Source organism: Apostichopus japonicus, chromosome 9 (assembly GCF_037975245.1).
Source record: "Apostichopus japonicus isolate 1M-3 chromosome 9, ASM3797524v1, whole genome shotgun sequence".
Lineage (NCBI taxonomy): Eukaryota > Metazoa > Echinodermata > Holothuroidea > Aspidochirotida > Stichopodidae > Apostichopus > Apostichopus japonicus.
This window is the reverse complement of record NC_092569.1, coordinates 11,272,318-11,293,566: the sequence shown is the minus strand read 5'-3', so window position 1 is coordinate 11,293,566 and position 21,249 is coordinate 11,272,318. Positions and strand designations below refer to the sequence as shown.

The window sequence follows — 21,249 nt, the reverse complement described above, 5'->3', positions numbered from 1 at the left end:
TCATTTGTACGGATAGCACTAACACGTACAGTAACTGGATAGGAATTCCCCTCTCACTGAAGCTTCTATGTGTATTGTAAACGTCAACGGCATGTAACTGGCCGACCATCACTATACGCAGTCACAACTCCATAGGAGGCATACTAACGCCTATTCAAATGCGGTAGGAAGTCACTCTCATCCCTTGTGGATATACAAATAACAAGATAAACGCTCTTATTGCTTACAATGTACCAGCAGCCAGTGGTTGCTATGCAATAATATCAACGCCCCGATAAAACCCGGCACCCTCGTAGATTAACCACAACCTTCCTGTGGAGGGGTATGGCCGGGTAAGATTCTAAAAATCTTCCCTAAAACCAGAGCAACCAAAGTTGGTAATTCTAGAAGCAGGTCAGTTGGAGCTTTTATATGTACACCCGGCCCTCTGTCACGTGTCACGTCTTTCTTACTTGGATGTTGCAAAGCGTTTTTTCACTGCAATGGATGCTACACCGCTTCACTGCAATGGAGCGGCAAATCCCTTTGATCTGTCCTACTGCTCTTGCCAAGCCCAGCCATTGTCTCTGCCTTTGATAAGACCGTTGCATGTGGTAGAAGCCAAGTCTTCACGAAAGGTTCTTCGGTACTGCTTTTGAGGACTGAAAGGGGTGGAACTGCGCCGATGTTCCATTTTAGTGGTCAAGTACACCCAATGATATTAACGAGTGCTTGTAGTATGAACATATATCTTCTTTCATTTTATTTGGTGATTGCCGTGAAACCAGGCTAAGTAGTCACTAATATTGTGCAGTGGAAGCGCAATGGTTTAGGTGAGTGGAGAAGATATACGCAAGCCATTTGTCATTACTTTAATCTCATGCAAGTTGAGATTGTTTCTATGGTACAGAATTTTATCTTCTGTGCATTTGAATTTATCTTAGTCTGATTTTTTTACGATAAAACTTATTATATATAAATGCCATAAATTACAAAGCATAGGTCAGTTTGACTGGTAAGATCAAGGATTCAGTAAAGAGTCCTCTATTCAGCTGTGAGTGCATGGCTATCTTTTCAAAACCTGACCCAGAATGACATCGTATAGGTGGCCTACCATGTTCTATTTTTACTCTTCTCACCTCACTAACTGTATGCACCAATTACTAGAATAACATTTGAAATTCATCAGTATCACCCTTGACAATGATTCATATTTAGGCAAATCAATCCTTGCAACTAAATAAACTCACTTTGTGACTTTGTGAATAGTACTAATACTTGTGTGTTTTCTCATGTACAGTCTAGGTCCCCACTCAAAAAGTACTGCTACTGATACCTGGGCTCTTTGTAAGAGGAGAAGCCTAGATACTGTAGATACATACAGTAACTTCCATTACAACTTGAGAGGTTCGGAGACCACTCCTTTAGAAACATTGATCCTGATTAAATTTGAGGATTAATTCATTCATTGTCGGTGTGGTGCGGTGTGGTGTATGCAATTGACATACATGTTTATTTTCCTGTTTTGTAGACACACACTGCTTTTACTTGTGCTGCACTCTCAACCTTGTTCTTTAACAATACTTTTCTGTAGTTTGCTTATAAATTTGATGTTTGTCTTATCTATCATAATTTCACTTTCTTTATTATTTAGCCTGTCAACCTTCACCATGTCAGTATGGAGGGACCTGCTTCAACAGTAATTTATGTCAGTGTCCACCAGGATTTACAGGACCGATATGTACCAATGGTAAGTAACATACAGGGGTGTATCTTTGTTCAATATAACCTACATAATGGGCTGAGGTTAAAGTTTGTGGAGGATACTCTAATATTAAGTTTGATGTAGAGTTCAATCATATAACAATAGCATGCAGTGGTTTCTTACATATGTAACAACTTTGTATATTAAGCAAAGTAACAAAAAGATGTGAAAGTATATCTAGGTAGAGAATTCCAATTGCTATATGTTGTGATAAGAACTAGATATGTGTCTAGATCATCACTGTCATGCAGGAACACACTATGCACACAGTCATGTGCTAAATTCTCTAATAAGTTTCTAAAAACATCCTTCTTGTATCCTAACTTAGAGATTAATTTAATAAATACAGCAAACAAAAGTCATTGTTAATCCTACCACAGAAGGTAACATAGCAACAGGAAAAATAAAGATTTAGATTTTTGGTACCATGACAAATTGATTTTCAAACAACTCGTTCATGCTTTCCACAACATCAGATATCACATTTAGTGTCTGGATCAAGATTATTGATTCCTAATTGTATAATTTGAAAATATGCAGTGATTGAATCAAGTTAAACTTTTATTCGCTGCTTTGTTCTTTCTGACACGTTAAGAGTTTCTCAAAGTCTTTAATACTATACAGATGTTGTTAAGATGTACCTCATAATTTGATTGTTTTCTGATGTCTCTATTTCCTTCAGTTGACTGTGATAACTACCCTTGCCTCAATGGAGGTACTTGTTCCAGAGGTTTGATACAAAACCAAGATACCTGCCAATGCCTAGATGGATTTGTACTTCCATTTTGTACAACAAGTGAGATATAACACATTGCTGTTATTCAGTAGTATTAAAGGACAGTATTATATGATAGTTTCATCATATACATCACAAGAATTTTCGTTGACTTTACATGAACTTCCATCTGATTCAATACCTTAACTACTTACATTGTTGTAGTTTGTTTTCAGTACATGCTGCATAGGTTTACAAATTGCCAAGTTTTGTATCAGCCTTTATCATTTAAATTAGCTACGGCTCGATGAAGATGTAAGGGGCTTTACAATGTCTGGAATTTAGTGAGATACTAATATTGTCAAAATGGGACTCACTGAAGCAGTGTAATCCTTTATACAGGTTAACTCACTTGTGTCAGTATTTTATTTTTAAATTATTGAAGATATTACAGACACTCATTTATATATTCTGTCCTAACTTACTGGAGTGAGCATGCCTTTACATTACAGTATAGACAAATTAGCAATTAACCAATCAAACCAAAAATAATTATGGCTGTGGTATATGCTAAAAGCTTGCAAAGCTGCTAGTTTACTTGTACTGATCGAGTAAACTAACAGCAGGTCACTCTTCCATGAAATATCATTTATAAAAGAAATGAACAAATGGTAGTGATGTCTTCAGCTACTGCAAAAAACCTGTGTAGATAAAAATTGTTAAAATCTGCACCACAAGATGATTTCAATGTGAAGAACTATCATTTCTTGTTGTAACTGTCACTATTTTGGAAACATGTATTCAGATGCACATACACACTAAGCATATTATCCTGTTATCATTACCATAGGCGTAGGAGCCCAATTTGATTTGGGGGGCAATGTGAAATATCATTCTGGTTTATAACTAAGATCTACAGTATGTAAAATATACTGTGCCTTTCTAATTAGTGTTTGCACAGGGTATCCGGGTACCCACCCGACGCGATACTACCCGGTTCCTAAATTATTACCCGAATCCTATATGCACATTAATGTTTGATTTTTTTTCAAAACAATGGTTAGGCAAGATTTTCCCAATGACTTAGTGTGGTGTTAGGCTACCATGTGGTGAATATAACAGCAATAATGAAAGTATTCCATGGATATCTTATAACTGCGTCACAATTTCAGTGAAGAAACAGATGGTTAGGCTAGATTTCCACATTGACTTAGTGTGATGTTTGGCTACCATGTTGAAGAAATTGAAAGAATTCTCACAATTATTATTTTTTCATTCGTTTATTTTATAGAAGGAAAGACTAACAAGGAAATTTAGGAGATGTTAATAAATGGATTATAGACGGGATAAGTTAAAAATAATAATCGCCAGTGGCTTTTTTACTAAACGCTCATTCCAAATGCGATCAATGTGAACACTGGGCCTGCATAATAGATAGTAGTAGTAAAAACTGATTAAGAGCTAAATTGGATGTTTATATGGTCTAATCCAATAGAGGTGGAGAGAAAACATTAGCAGCTGCGGCAGTGCGATGTTAGTAGGGATGTTAAGTATATGAAGTTATTAACAAGTTCATGAAAGAAACAAAAGGAAATAGAAATGATTGAGGTAGCTTTTTACACCTTACACATGAACATGAAAACATTGTCAGTGGAGATTATAATTCATTTAGTATAGCTCCGATATGTAATTTCTTGAAAATCGCGATACACAAGGGTAAACAATTTTTTTCGGGTACCTGGAAACCCGATTTTTGGACCTGTGTATACATGTTTTACACTTAACACTTATTCTAATACCTGTATGTTTTACATTTGTTTTAATTGAATCCAAATGATGTATTATTCTCCCAATAGGTTGTCTCATTGTTCCCTGTCAGAATGGAGGTACCTGTAGTGATGATGTATGTTCCTGCCAATCAGGATTTGCAGGTCCAACATGTCAGAGTGGTTAGTATCATTAAATCCATTGCAAGTTTTCAGTATATCTTATTAAAAGGACATTTCCAAGTTTAATTTTAATATGTAAGTAAGATGTATTAAGGTCCAAACTTAATTCCTTGTGATGGGAAATGCTACCCAACAGTGGAAGCTTTGACCCTGTCCAAATGTGACCTAGCTAGTGCTCATTGTTCCTCACGTATTGAATTTAATTGAACATTCACAGCTATTGAGTTTCATAGGAACTTTCCACACTTGTAAGAACCAAACAAGAGGTTATTGGTCTATGCTAACATAACAAGCATCCCATACATAACAGAGTAAAGGAAAAATCATGAATTTGCTTTGTTTTCTTAGAAATGAATAATTGAAGACTCTTCTATAGCTTTGCTGTACAAACTAGTTAACATTCTTGACAAGAAGTGAATAGTTTTCAGTACACATACAGTAGCCTATCACTAGTGACTTTCTCTGTACTTTGGGAAACCAACCAAAATTATCAAACAAGCACCTACCAGCAACTTTGTAACTTGTTTTTGGTTCCTTGCTTTAGCAAAAGGAACCTATGTAGTCAGGTTAGGGTGTGTGTGGGTGTGTGTGTGTGGGTGTATGCTTGTGTGTGTGTGTGTGCGTCTGTGACGCTTGCTTAGGTACACTGTAACTCAACAAGGGAAAGTTGGACTGAACTCAAACTTGGTATATAGATCCGCCATAGTGAGAAGGTGAGCCCTATTGTTTTTAGTGCCTGTGAAGGTCACCAAAGGTCAGTTATATAGAGGCCAAAAACCCAAAATATTAAAACTGCAATAACTCCCAGTGCCAATGTGCGAGAAGATTGATATTTTGGGACAAGTTGTGAACTGGTTAGGGTAACATTTTGAAACTTAACATTTATTTTTCCAAGGTCACCAAAGGTCAATTAATGTTAAAAAACAACTATTTTTGCGATAACTTGAAAACAAAATGTCTGTGAAGGTTTGGAGTGGCTTCAATGTAATCCAATTGCCAACCCGCATCTGGGTGACCCTTGACCTCAATTTGACCTCTGGTGACCTTTACATGTTTTGGGGATTTTTACAGTTTTGATGCTATTTTCAGATGTCAAAGGTACCTTCCGATCATAAATGTCAATAGGTTGACCCTGTGTGACCTTTGTGTGCGAAGTTATATGGGGTCAAAGTTTTACAGTCCGAGTTAGGATGGCTGTACAGACTTGTTGTTTTGTTTCTTGGAATCAGGAGATCAAACTACATCTGAAACCAAGGTCAAAAGGTCAAAGGTCACATTAGAAAAAATATGCTTATTTTGAGAGAAAACGGGCAAAAAAGAAAGTGTTTGGTTTTGATGCTAGATTTGGATATCAAAGGTACTTCCCGATCAAAAATGTCAATGGGTTGACCACCCCACCCCCCTCCCCGTGTGACCTTCGTGTGCGAAGTTATACAAGGTCAAAGTTAATTTTCAGACATTTAATGCAATAACTCCCAGTTCCAAGGTGTGACATGGTTGATATTTTTGGACAAGTGGCAAATGGTATAGGAGCATATATTTAAAAACTTAAGGGTCATGTGATCCAAGGTCACCAAAGGTCAATGAATGTTAAAAAAATAGTATTTTGGCGGGAGAAAATGGGCAATGAAAAAATGTTTGAATATTTATAGTTTGATGCTATATTCACGTCTCACCGATCAAAAATTTCAATGAGTTGACCCAAGGTGACCTTTGTGGACTCAGTTATACAAGGTCAAAGTTAATTTTCAGACATTTAGTGCAATAACTCCCAGTGCCAAGGTGTGACACGGTTGATATTTTGGGACAAGTTGCAAATGGAATAGGGGAACATTTTCAAACGAATGGTCATGTGATCCAAGGTCACCAAAGGTCAATTAATGATAAGAAAACGAGTATTTTTGCGATAACTTGAGAACAAATTGTCCGTTAGGGTTGGCAGTTGCTTCAATGTATTCCAATTGCCGACCCGCATATGGGTGACCTTTGACCTCAATTTGACCTCTGGTGACCTTTACGTGTTTTGGGGATTTTTACAGTTTCGATGCTATTTTCAGATGTTAAAAATTCCTTCTGATCATAAATGTCATTGGGTTGACCCCCCCCCCCCCCCCGTGTGACCTTCGTGTGCGAAGTTATACAAGGTCAAAGTTAATTTTCAGACATTTAATGCAATAACTCCCAGTTCCAAGGTGTGACATGGTTGATATTTTTGGACAAGTGGCAAATGGTATAGGGGCATATTTTAAAACTTAAGGGTCATGTGATCCGAGGTCACCAAAGGTCAGTGAATGTTAAAAAACGTATTTTGGCGGGAGAAAATGGGCAAAGAAAAAATGTTTGAATATTTATAGTTTGATGCTATATTCTCTTCTCACTGTTCAAAAATTTCAATGAGTTGACCCAAGGTGACCTTTGTGGGTTCAGTTATACAAGGTCAAAGTTAATTTTCAGACATTTAGTGCAATAACTCCCAGTGCCAAGGTGTGACACAGGTGATATTCTGGGACAAGTTGCGAATGGTATAGGGGAATATTTTCAAATTTAACGGTCATGTGATCCGAGGTCACCAAAGGTCAATTAATGTTAAAAAAACAGTATTTTGAGGGGAAAAATGGGCAAAGAAAAAGTGTTTGAATTTTTATAGTTTTGGTGCTCTATTTAGGTCTCACCGATAAAAAATGTCAATAGGTTGACCCCGGGTGACCTTTTTGTGTGAAGTTATGCAAGTTCAAAGTTAATGTTTAGACATTTAATGCAATTAACTCCCAGTGCCAAGGTCTGACACGATTGATATTTTGGGACAAGTTGTGAATTGGGTGGTGGAACATTTTCAAACTTAACGGTCATGTGATCTGAGGTCACCAGTGTCATCATATGTGTTGATCCGCTTGTAGGTGACCTTATAGTTCTTACATTTTCGACTCCATATTCAGATCTCAAAAGTGCCTTCCGATCAAAACTCCGATCACAATTTGTGATCACAAAAGTGTTGGCTAAAGTGTTGGTTACTTTATGGGTACATGTAGGACCACAATTACTTGGACTATTTGAACCCAATCTTGCTATGATATTATTATGTGTATTGTCATACTGTATACCCCTACGCAAGGAACCACAGTGCCCTTGGGCTCTTGTTTACCTGGGTTTTTGGTTTCAATGTAAATCATAACTTTGCAATTATATGCAGGGGTGCCTATGTGTGTATACAGGTAAGGAAATATATATGTGTGATGCCTTGTTTGTAGAACAACTTTTTACTTTTAAATCAAAGCCTTTTGGATATCTATATACAGAGGTGTTACATATGAAGCTATTTCATGGTTGCAATATCGCTTTATAAACACTATAACTCAAAAGTTAAGTTGTAAATTCATTTTATTTTGCTTGAGATATATCAGTGCCATAATGATTATCACTTTCTTATGTTGTAAATAGACATGTTGGTGTATTCTCTCATCTTGCAGCTATTGCAGTTTATCTCAGTCCATTAGAGGTGTCAGTTACAGAAGCCAATACTGGTAATAGTAATGTCCGGATACATCTTTGCAGACAACAATCCAACCTGCCAGCATCTGTTACAGGTTAGATTTGGATCTTAAAACATTGTTATCTCATTAACTTCAAAAGTAAAACATGGACGATCTTATTTTTGGTGGATCCATCAATGTGAGTATAAGAACTCTTCTGTTTTCCATAGAGGTAAAGGTCACCAGAAACTAAAGTCTAACAACCTTGTTGACACTATAACTAAAAAAGTATATGGTGATTCAACTTCATAGTTAATTGATAGGTGGATCCAAAATAGGTTAATGCAAGAAAAACATTGATTTGTCTGGAGGACAACGGTCATTTGAGAACAACAGAGGTCAATGTCTGAAGACCTTGTAAACACATCTCCAAAAGCAAAGCATGGATGATTACTTCATATTGTACGTGGATCCACCTCAGTGAATAAAAGAACCCTATTTTTCTCCACATACAGTAGGTCAACATATGTCACACAGAGGCCAATATCTGAAATCCTTGTCAACAATATAACTTGTTTTCTTGGATCTTTATTGAAATCATCTTTGCATATCATTGTACATTTAAGTAAAGTCTTTTCAAACTTTTTAGAAGATAAGGCAACATGACATAACTAAAAAAAACAAGTAAGAACTTTTTGCTGATTTTAAATGCTCATAACTTATATAGGACCTGCTATGTACATTAGGGGAAATTGAATTTTCCAATTGTACAAGAAAGTTCAAGTTTTGCATAAAATAGTTGCAAGTTAAAGCCACCTCGCTCAAGTTTGTACCAAAAATGTAATATTGTAGGTGCAAGATACAAACTTTAACAATATAACTCAAAACGTGTGTGGTGGATCATTTCATAATTAATATGTTGGTACAACTTTAATTATTATAAGAAATGTATCGTTTTCCATGTAGGTTAATGGTCATTTGACCAACAACAGTCAAAGTCTGAAAAACATTTCAAATCAATCACTTTAAAGCAAACTTTGATAAGATTCGGTGAGCACAAGAACCCTGATGTTTTATGAAGAGGTCAATGGTCAACAGAGGTTAACATGTTATGCCCTACTGAACATGAAGCCTATAAAAGCAAGCTTAGATGAAATTCATACTAAGCAAGTGGATCAGTATTCATTAGTTCACATATTTTTTTTATGGAGATCAAATGTTACTTGAGGTCACCAGAGATCAAAAGCAGAAAGGTAGATATGCATAAATTCAAAATTAGAGCTTGGATTTAATCTTGGATGTAAATCACTTAGTGAGTAGCAGAACTCTGTTGTTATCTGTAGAGGTCAATGTTCCTGTGAGGTCAAAACTGATTGTGATTAAATGTGATTACATTAAAAGTGTTCATATAATAGTTGGTAAAGAGTCACTAAGCCTGTTGGTTTTCTGGTTTTATTCCTTGCCAGAGGTCTTATGAACCCATGTGGTGGTGTTGATTTGCTTATGAAATATGTGTGTCAACCTTAGTTCATACAAGCAACATAATGTCAAGTTTGAAATTGAAGCTTGTAAACTTATAACTGGAAGCTTTTAAGTACATGGATCCACAATAAGTACATGCAAGATCCCTATTGTTGATTTTTTGGTGAAGGTCACAGATTGTTTGATGTCAACAGAGGTCAAGGTCTTAAAACCTTGATAACTCAAGGTTGAAGCTAGGATGAATTTCGTACTTGATGGTAGATCAACATGAGTGCAAGTAATCTTGCTAGTAACAATATTTTGTATCGTTAAACATTTTCATATATGTAGCAAGGAATCACTACACCTTTTAGCTTCCTCCAATGGAAAATTGACTTGACATGCAGCCTACACAGGTATAATGAAGATACTTTCAAATTATGTAAATACTATAATCACATCTGTCAAAAGTCACAGGTTTAAAGTTCAAATCAATAATCCCAGTCCAAATTTGTGTCAAACACTCTTCCTAAATTGTTTGGCCCATATTCTCAAACTGTGGAGGAAGGAACCAGATGGGAAGTTGTGTCTCACAGACATTGAGAACGAAAGATCTGCTTGTCAAAGATAAAACAGAGCAAAGAAAGACTGTTTCGCTAAAATGCTAAGTTGAAACAATGGATTTACTTGCAATCATCACAGGTGTTATCAAGTGGGTACCATTTATCAAATTATCAGAATATATGGCCACTGGCTACCATGGTAATGAAGGTCATGGGCATAGGTGAAAATAAGCAGGCATCCATTATTCCCAACTGGCATCCAGATGTTACATAAACAAATAGGCTCTGCTCCTCTCTTTTCAACTTAGTATATTGTTTGTTTATAACGTAGTGCAATGATTAACAATAATGAACTATTTGATCAAACTGCTGTTGTAAACATCAACATCATATTTAACTTGCAAACCATTGGTAATACATGTTGTTAGCTGATTAGCACTGATAACAGTAAAATCAGCTATATTCTTTCTTACACATACCATAGCAACAAGCCTGACAGACATGACTAGGCTCACAAAACTCTGAATACTTCAGCAAGTATAGCACAAGCACCCCTACTACAGTAGTCTGCTTCTTTATTTCGATGAAAATCGTAAACTATGCAGTCATGCTGGCGGAGAGGGTGTGTGGGTCTGCTAGTGTGTGTGAGGACTTGCTTGTAAACACGATATCTTATGAAGGGAAGCTTGGACCAATCTCTTATTTGTTGAGTAGTTGTACCACATTGAGTAGAAAAGGCTTTTTTTAAGGAGGTCAAAGGTCATGTGGGACACCAGGGGTCAAATTGCAAAAACTTTGTAAACACTATCTCTCAAGAAGGAAAGCTTGGACCTATCTCATATTTTGTGAGTAGAACCACATTAAGTACAAAAAGACTATTTTTTTGTTTTAGAGGTCAAAGTTTAGTTAGGTCACTTTGGGTCAAAAAGTGAAAACCTTGTAGACACGATATCTCAATAAGAGAAGCTTGGACCAATCTCATATTTAGAATGTAGCTGTGAAACGTTCAGTACAAGAAGCCTATTTTTTTTTGTGGAGTTCAAAGGTCATTTGCAGTCACCAGAGGCCAAATTGTGGAAACCTGTTTTTTATTATCTCCTGTGTCTCCCACCGACAGACTATTCATAAGAGTAGGAGAGGTTGTTGGCAATTGAAAAATAGCTAATGAGCATTCGTAGATATTATATTAGCGAACCAACAATGAAAGTTACATTGAATTACTCATGCTGCTAACGTAAACATTGTTGCATTGCAAATGTGTGCTGCTTCAGCAGAACGATACTGTTGTGAATCACAGAACTGTATTAATCTATGCTTCCATTTTTGAAGTTTTCCGTCGTATTTTCAATTGTCGAGATTCAGTGCCAAATAAGAACTTCAGGTTTGGATGGTAGTTACGTTGAGGGAATGACCTGGCGCCGTTTACAAAACTGAACTGTTGCCCAGTTAGATTTTTATCAGTGACCAATCTCAATGCGAATTAACTGTAAAATGGGTCGCTAGTTGCACCTGCATTATGTACGGGAAGTTTTCATGTGCAGAGATTGTTCACAAATTTCAGGGAGCATTCACAAACACCCAAGCATCATTTAAAATCTAATATAACAATTTCTTACAAGGAACAGTTTAAGCTTACAAAGTAAGTAAGTTTAAAGGCATTCGTAATTTTTTTTTTTTTTTCCACCATCATATGTTCAAACTTTGAATTCAATGTATAATTTTGTTTTTCCCATTTTCGTAAATAAACAATAGCTACAGTATTTTTTAAATGGCGACCATAATTGTGACAATTAAAGTGGTCGATAAACAAAGTATATTAGATTAATACAAATTTCAAAATATATAATAAACATTCACACGTAGCAGATAATAAACGTATAACGGAATTGGGATCAATAAATAGCGACTCCGAAAACCTAAACATCAAAAAAAAAAAGAACTAGAAAATGTTGCGAAAAGGTTGTCTTCATACGAATAATTACAAGCAAATAAACGATGTTTGCCAAAATTCCTCAGATAAAAGTTGAAGTATAATTTCCATAATGCTGCACTTTTGTCATAATATCACCTAGACCAAGTACATTTTAAACCATCAATGTAGCTGTTAAGATGGATTGCCTTTAACCCACCACTGGAGAGAAGTAGTACGCTAATTTTATCCGGTTTTCCTGACCATATAAACTTATAAATAATCGACTCAATCAACTCAATGAAATATTCAGGCAGGTTCGGAAGATTCTGTAAAGATACACAAACTGAGAGATTGCAAATGACTTAACTAGGACAATTTTACCAATAGGGGTGAGGTCTCGACATGACCACATATTAAGAATATTTTTGTGAGGCGAGAAAGTTTGGGGAGAATAATCAGCCGAAACAGACTATCTCTGTCATTACTAACCACAAGTGATTGTGCCACTTGTCCAATAAAGATCATAACTAGCTATAAAATGAGGCTTCCTAGTAATCAAAGGGCCAAGTGCATAAATATTGATCTTATCATAGTTTACTTTAAGGCCAGATGCTAATTCAAAATCCCTAAAAATATGAACAATTTCACTCAGAGAAGTGTGGGAACCTCAAAAAAAAATTGCAGTATCATCTGCATACTGAATAATCCTAATCTCGTCATTAAGAATTGAAATACCACTAATAAGTGGATTTAAATTAATATTAATAGCTAAAATTTCAGTGCAGATAATAAAGATATAAGGACTTAAAGGTCAACCCTGTCTCACATACTCCTCTATAAATAGAAAATGACTGATGCCGTAGGGTTGCAATAAATAGTGTTCTCGATTAACTTAATGTTGTAATGATCAGCAAGCAATGAACAAATAAATTTCCAGTATCCCGGACCTCTTAACATAATTAATGCTAATTTCTAAATCAATAATAGAGTGATCTGAAAGGTGGCTCGGGAGAATAGATGATTTGGTAACAGAATGCGTAAAAATGCGTAAAAGATAGCTTTGATTTAGGTACAGTTTAATGGAGTAATGTCTATAAATTTTTGCGAACTAATCTGCAGCTAAAAGACAAGATAAATATTGGGAAAATGTATGAAGTCGCAATAATCGAGTAGCGGTTCAAAGTAGCAGTGAGGTACTGTATAGTCTTAGGACTAGTGCACACCTAGCTACTGTATAGTTTTTAACTAGTACTTGAGGAGCTCTTTGTAACAGAAGCCAAACTGTCTTCTTAGGTATTTTTTCAGATGTTTTATTTTTAATTGTTTGACACACTACAGTGGGCCTAGCTGTTTATTTATGATTCTGCAACATGTTTTACTTTGTTCATCACTTACTTTTGGTAGAAAAAAGTTTAAATATTATACTGCACAGAAACATACTTTTCCAATGTGCAATTATGTAGCACCATGTATCTGCCTTAGTGCCTAACCTTTGTTCATAAAAAGTATTGATGTTGTTGATCTGTACTATAGAGACTGGAACAGGGATTTGGCGAGTAGATTTTAAGTCATGGTCTCCAAATAGTGAGTACTTTTAAAATATGTTTCCAGGCCTGACAACCATTAAAACATGATTTATCATGGTAGAAATCATGGATACTTATCATACAAAGTATATATGGATTTTCGTTTGAGGTCACCAGAGGTCAAACTCGGAAAAATCCTCGTACATGATATATAACGATGGGATTCGTGGATACCTCTCATACTTATTGTGTGGATGCATCACATTGAGTACAAGACCCCTATTGCTTTTGGTGGAGGCTGGTGTTTATGCCACGTACAGTAGACGGAACTGGGTTTATCATGCCATAGTGAAATTGTACATCAAAATAGTGGTTCGGGCCATTTATATTGTAACAGCTATTTTTGGTTAACAAGCAGAAGGCTAGTGCTGTAAAGTCTCGAAACCTCAATGCATTTTGCATTCTAGTTCTACTTGCACTTGGTTATTCTTTGCACAATGTGCAAAATGTGCAGAGTTCTGAAACATGTGATGTCCTTTGATACTGTGATTGTTTGCAAAACATCAGATTCTCACTAGACACACAGGGGGGTTACATGTGTGATATATACTTTTTCAACCATAGATTTTCAATGCGTAAAAGATCAACAGTATTAAGGGTTAAAGTGGTGGAAGATTAAATGTAACTTCAGAAAAACAATAACTCTGTTTTATCACAGTTAAGTTTCAACTTATTAGTTGCAAGCCAATTGTTTACAGCACTTATACAGGTTTCCATTTTACAAAAGGCATTTGGCACATCATCCTTATCGAAAGCAAGAAGTAATTGAGTATCATCCGCATAATGATGGAAATGAACACCATGGTGCCGAATAACATCACTTAACTCCGCAAGATACATAGAAAAAAGAACAAAGAATGCTTGCTGGCAATTCATAAGGGACTATTAATTAGCCAATCAAATCGGAAAAGCATTGGTAACTAATTCTTACCTGCATAATAGGAATGTTCTTTAGCACTGTATGAAAAATCACGCAACTTGTTGCTGTATACAAACAATCACTGTTAGGATTAACTGAAAGCATATATGTTAGTTAAATAACAATGACGTTTTCGACATTTTTTCATAATTTGTGAGTTTGTAATGCATTTTCAAATAAAGGAGGTTTGCAGTTGTGGTTCTCTAGCAGTTTCATGACTTAGCGTCCCTGACCAAAGTGTCCATTTGTTGTAACTTTAAATTTTACTTTTTTACTGTGAACACAGGTCTACAAATCGTGCTAAAAGAAATGTTTTTGGTTCCTTGCTGGAAGCAAATTAACCTATGCAGTCCGGTTGGCATTCGTGTGGGTGTATGCATCTGTGACACTTGCTTGGATCCACAGTAATGGAGTGATGGATATTTGTCATATTGCTACGTAGGTGTATTATAGTGAGATAATGGGGTCAAATGTAAACTCAAGTTACATTGCAATAACTCCACAACTTCAAGTCGGATTGTAACCAAACATAGTATACAGTTGTTGTTAAATAGCTGGCACATTAAGGTCTAATTTGGTTGGGACTATCTTGGCCGGAAAAAACTCCTGGCCAATTGTTTGGCTGGGTATGCCCACATTTTATTTTTACCTCAAATGGATTTTGGGACACATTCTCTGGGCCAAAATTTGTACGCCCTTGTTTTGGGACAATTTAGGCTGACATTTTCTTTACATTGCAATAACTCTGCAACCGTAAGTCCGATTGTAGCCAAACATAGTATAGCCTACAGTTGTTGATAAAGAGGTGGTACATATAGAGTAAACTTATGTATTGATCCGGAGGCATTTGCACTTGAGTTATGAATTCAATATTCACCGGATGTTGGTAAAAAATCGGATTGGAAATGTGTCATGCGCATCCGCAGTTCGTGTAATACATATACTCCAAAACTTTGGTGTCATGGTGTATAGCCTTAGGGTGACAATACTAAGCTATGTATGGCACACACGCACACAATATACGCGGGATTTAGCACATGCATGATACAGGACTGGAGTTTCATGCGAGAATGCATGTGATGTAATGAGGTCACTGGATACCTCCGGTCACTGTTGATGCGAGAGTGTTTACATTGCAAAATTAATCTTGACGTCCAGATCAGATCCTGGTCTCTGCCAGCATCAAAATAGGAGGATCAGATCTGGATCTGACCTGAGTTTACTCTACAGCTGTGATTTTAACATCAGGATCAGATCTTGATGTCGAGATCTGATCCGGATCTAGTGTAAAAGCATCCTTAGCCTCAATTGATGTTTGATGCCAGTTCATATCAGTCTTAGCTGGGAAGTGGTCTAAGCTTGCTGACCATGAGTAATTTGCTAGAACTACTTCCAGGGCAGAATTTACTAGTCAGTGTAACCTGATTCCCTTGTGTTGTTCAGCTACCGGTGCTTTACCACATTGGCCATGGAGCTGTATGCATAGTTTAGTTATAGTTATAGTTTATAACACTGTACTAGACATATGGCAGCCTCCTCTGAATTAATGTTCTTCCACAGATGATGGTTGAGCCACTGCAGCATTGCTCCCAAAGTTTCCACTTCAAATGCATTTTGGGACACATATTTTTGGCTCAAATTTGCGGGGGCCCAATATGTTTGGGACCATTTGGGTCCAGATTTCCTTACATTGCTGTAACTCTGCAACCTTCGGATCGTAGCTAAACTTGGTATACAGTTGCTGGTTAATAGCTGGTATATGTAGGCCATCTAGGCCCCAAATATTTCAGGCCTTTTTTTGGGCCAGGTGGACCCAACTTTTATTCCCACCCTCAAAGGCATTTTGGGACACATCCTTTGAGCCCAAATTAGTGGGGCCCAATATTGTTGGGACCATTTGGGCAAACATATTTTGTGATTCAAAGTTTTGCGGGGGAGAATATATTTTTGAGCGTTGTCTGGGCCAAACATTTTTGGGACCATTTATGTACAACATTTATTGGACCTAATTTTTTTGGGAGAGACCACAATTTTCAAATTGCAGTAAAGGAATTTTTTAATGAAAAATGGGATCCAGTCCTTCCGTTCATATCAATTTTTGGTTTCGATGATAGTGATAACCTATGCATTCATGCAGACGGAGAATGTGTATGACGCCTCACTTGTAAACAGGATATCTTAAGAAGGGAAGCTTGGACCAATCTAATATTTGGTGTATTTGAGTACTATAGTACATTGAGTAGAAGAACTCTATTGTTTTGTGGGGAGGTCAAAGCTCATTTGGAGTCACCAGGGGCCAAATAGTGAAAACCTTGTAAACACGATATATTACCAAGGAGGTAAGCATGGACCAATCTCATATTACGTAAGTAGATTAGGACCACATTAAGAAGCAAAAGCCTACAGTTTTTTGTGGAGATCAAAGGTCATTTGGGGTCACCTTGTGTAAACCTTGTAAACACGATATCTCAAGAAAGAAAGCTTGGATCAATCTCGTATTTCATCTGAAGTAGTACCACATTCAATTCAAGATCCATATTGTTTTTGGTTGAAGTCCAAGTCCATTTGTGGTCCATAGAGGTCAAATTGTGAAAACCTTGTAAACACGATAACTCAAGAAGGGAAGGTTGGAAGAATCTCAAATTTAGTATGTAGTTGGTACATTTTATTGAGGTTAAAGGTCAGTTGGACTCACCAGATGCCAAATTGTGGAAACCTTGTTTTGAAAACTACTGTATCTCCCACAGACCAGCCTATCAGATAACATGTGCGTTACGCCTCATACGAATAGGAGGCTATTGGCAATTGGAAATGAGCTTATGGGCATCCGTAGAATCTAAAATTCAAAACTGAAAGCTCGAACATATTTGCATTGGCTTCAACGTGCCGTGCCGCTCAGAAGCCTTACTTTGCGTGAAAAAGGCATACTATTTGTAGTTCAGCGCTTCCATTGGATGTTTTCCCTCGTTTTCATTTCAGATTGGATATAGTTTTGTTGTGACCAGGCAGCGTTTATGAAACTAAACAGTTCGTCTAGTTAGATTGTTTACTATGACCAATCTCAAAGCGAAATAATTGTGTAAAATGGCTTTGTCTGGATGGGCTGTTGATCTCAATTTGTGTAGTCTCTTCCACCAGTTTCAGCATAGCTAGGCTTTAAAAGTATCATCCGACTTTTGTCACGTTTATGATGATGGGACAACTTGAACAAACCTGGCTCGGCCTGTGAGCAATTTTATGTTGTCTACTGTAGGCCATCAACGGTTGGGTAGAATAGGGTTGGTTAACACAACAATGTGAAGAAATACCAGTCAGAATACCAATACACTTAAGATGGCAAAACATCTCCTTAATTATTTCTTAGGGCATTTTCATACTGGCTATCAGTCATAATTCTCAAAGTTTAGAACAATTTATGGAGTTTTGAGACAAGCTTGCTGTTGTTGCTGCTAGGTGTTTTTACAGACGTTTTACTTTGAAATGTTTAGGACATTACAGTAGGCCTAGCTGTACAGCTAGTTCTGGTAATACTAACAAGCAGAAGTCTAGTGCATTGAAGTCATCAAAACCTCAATGGATTTTGCATTCTGGTTTGTCTTTGTATCGCCTTAAGCCTTGCCCTGTCATGAATTTTAGTTTCTGTGATAGAGTGCTTGAAATGTTGACACGTCCTGCCAGAAAATTTAATCCAACACTGACTTAATACCTTGAATCGTGACGTCTGTGCGAACATTGGTTAGAATCTATCAGATCTCACTCTATAAGCCTGGCCTTGATACGCTCACAGGAATGTGTACAGACTTCACATACAGCTGTGAATACAAAATATCCCTCTCTAAGCTTGGCCTTGATACAATACACAGGAATGCTTACAGACTTCGCATACGCTGTGATTCACAAAATCTCTCAAAAAAAATTATCTGAACAGCATATTATGAAAAAAACCAGTTAGGGAATTTCGGACTGTTTTAACTCTCCTAAAGATTGCTGACTTGCAACTTTTACCGAGAAATTACCATCTAAATAGCTACCATATTTCAACTTTCCTTGCTACAGTGAAGCTTGCTAATGATAGCTTCCTGCAGCCCCCGAAATGAAGTGCCGCGATGATGTCACAGTCACTCATCGTTCTCCACTGTTCAAAATATTTTAGATTAAGTTGGCACAAGGTTCAAAAATTCACTTTTCCTGCATCATAGGATGAAAAATCCCCGAACTAGAACTGTGTCAATATAACAAAATTTTATGGAGTTTTTTCATAAACCCAAATAGACTGCCACTAAAAAATTCCTTTAATTCCACAACCTTAAGTCAGATTATATTCAAACTTGGAATACAATTATTGGTTAATTTAGCTTTGGTACATGTGGGTATAATATGATATTGGGTGATGACATTCAACACAAGCAAGGAGCCATAGTGCCTGTTTGGACTCTTGTTTTTTATTTATTTCCATTTATTTTAACAGATCCATATCAATTTCTAGCAGGCTCTGTGCAGGATGCAAGCTGCTTGTATGAATTTGACAGCGCAATATAATTTCAATTTCAGTACTTCAAGCTTCCTCATAAATACTGACAGTTTTCATTCTTCCAAGCAAACCTGCAACAACCAGCTGAAAGTCTTTTGAGAAAAACTATGGCTTGTCATCTTCAATACTGCAAACAAGCTTTCACTAAATATTGATTAGTCACATTATATATTCCTTTATACACATGTGGTTAGCATAAATTATATTGGGCGGTAGTTGCATTGCCAGGGTTGATAGTGTAAACACTTTTAGGTTTGTATATCGATTCAAACTAAACTGGTTTGATCATATCACAAACTCTCTAAAATAGTATCCCGAAATGTTGTCATTTTTAAGCCAAACATTTTTTTTTTACCACAGGGTGTTCTAAGAACATTGTATCAAACTTTGACTTACATGTCCCTCAACTTTCATGCTGTGCTATAATCTGGGGCGATAATAAAAAATCCAATTTGAACCAGTTGTTTATATTACAATATTGAGCTATTCGTCATATTGCCAATTTGGTATCTTGTGATCACACTAGTGTTTTATTTTTTAATTAAATCTTTTAGAACTTTAAGATCTAATTAAATAAATACTGCATACTTTGTTAACATATCTTTAAACTACAACCTACCCCTGCATTCGAAGATTTTGTTTTTACTAATAACATTCGATACAAGACATGCTGATAACATTTACTATTGTCCAGCTCAACATTGGAATGTCTAGCTTACAGTAAGAGATTGTGCCATTAAGACTTGGAATAAAAAACACAATAATATTAGAATGTCAAAGTCTGCTTCACTATTTAAAAGAATAACAACTAAACAATGCATTAAACATTATTAATATTATATCTCTTATAACAGTGAGCTCAAAATTGGTATTCATATGATGTATCTAATTAACACCTGATTAACTATACAACATTGTGTAATTGTGATCAAAATTGTAAATAGGTAAATGTAAATTTTTCTTTCCTTTCTTTTTGGTTTGGGGTGTTCTACTGTACGTTATTAAAACATTTCTTAGGTTTTATAGAAGGCTTTCTTTCACACATCATTTAAAATAAACATCGTTATATGTTATGTTTATTGTATATCTACCTGTCAAGTGTGAATAAGCGAATACAATTGAAACTAGATGGTATTTACTGGGTGGTATTCCCTGACCTTGCTGGTAATTAATGTGCAACTGTAAATGTTATATAAAACCATAAAATACTATCATGCATGCTCCATTTGCAAACATGATTTTTACTGGAGGTTGTTGTTATGTACATTGACCAAACCCTAGAGGACTGTATGAACTACTAGGTTCCGGGAAAAGGATAGCATTTCTTAGGAAGTTTAGTTTGAAAAAATGTTTGTTTATACTATTGAAAGGATATAAGTAAAGCTTTGAAATTCATAAGTGAAGATATGTTACGAAATATTTGACTGTATGTGTGGACTATTATCTATGATCAAATTTTAAAACAAGAATATTATTAATAGATGTCAGGCTAATTTTTCTCATATTTTCTTTACAGTGGTCACCTCTCAAGTCTCTGCTATTACATCTTCAGACTTTTTTGGCGTTACCACTCCTGTTGCAATACCCATTGGACAGGTTTGTGCACCTGTGGATATATCCATTGTATCTGACATGACCTTTGAACCTACTGAAATATTGCATCTGGTTATACTTTCAATTCAGTTACCCCAATCAGTACACATTGTTCCTGGGCAAGGGACTGCTACTGTCACCATAATAGACAATGATGGTAAATATCATATTTAAAATAAGATACATTGCCTATTATAGATCACATACAGTATGATCTAAATTTAAAGTCAAAATGTGTTAACATGATAATGATAGGAAAACAATCTCCTGCTGTCTATTTTCATGTATTTTTATTAAAATTTAGAGACTTAAGTGTTTTGATGAACAGTTTCCTTAAATGCTTACAATTTTTTTTCTGTATGGATTGTTGAGCTTCCTAAGGATGAAGTAAGCTGTACTTTCTGTGGGTTGTGAGAAGTAACTCCTTCAGTTCTTAGAAATGTCTGTGAATGACTACATCTAAATTTAAACCACACCTGACTGATATTTGTAGCATATTAATTGTGTTTAATCTTGAAATCAACACATTTCAAAATTTGTGGTCTACATAGATCGAAATAACAGATAATACTTGTAGTCCTGTGGATATGTAAACATAGCTATAGTTCCCATGAAGAGATATTTGTAACTGTTAAGGTTAGTATTTGTAAACAAATAGAAATTAGAAAAGTCTGTGAGTATTGGTTGAGGTAGCATGTTGCTTTGTTTGTAAACAACAGCTGTTTGTAAATGTTGATGATGTGCTACCAGAGTGTATCCATAGATTCTCTGTTTGTGTGGCAATCAAAGACACAGCTTGTATAATA

General features: G+C 36.1%; 1 protein-coding gene across 5 annotated transcripts in view; it reads left to right on the top strand.

The window, feature by feature from the left end:
* The window catches only part of LOC139973666 (uncharacterized), a 76,681-nt gene that overhangs the window by 12,133 nt on the left and 43,299 nt on the right, over positions 1 to 21,249 (top strand). For 4 of the 5 annotated variants that reach the window (XR_011795282.1, XM_071980489.1, XM_071980490.1 and 1 more), the window contains exons 2-6: positions 1,634 to 1,729; positions 2,427 to 2,540; positions 4,316 to 4,408; positions 7,876 to 7,992; positions 20,367 to 20,600. Coding sequence is in view for 4 of the 5 variants with exons in the window: in XM_071980489.1 (XP_071836590.1) it covers positions 1,634 to 1,729; positions 2,427 to 2,540; positions 4,316 to 4,408; positions 7,876 to 7,992; positions 20,367 to 20,600 (654 nt within the window). In the remaining variant the exon portion in view is untranslated. The remainder of the gene's footprint in view (positions 1 to 1,633; positions 1,730 to 2,426; positions 2,541 to 4,315; positions 4,409 to 7,875; positions 7,993 to 20,366; positions 20,601 to 21,249) is intronic. The other variant, XM_071980491.1, reaches the window with a different exon arrangement.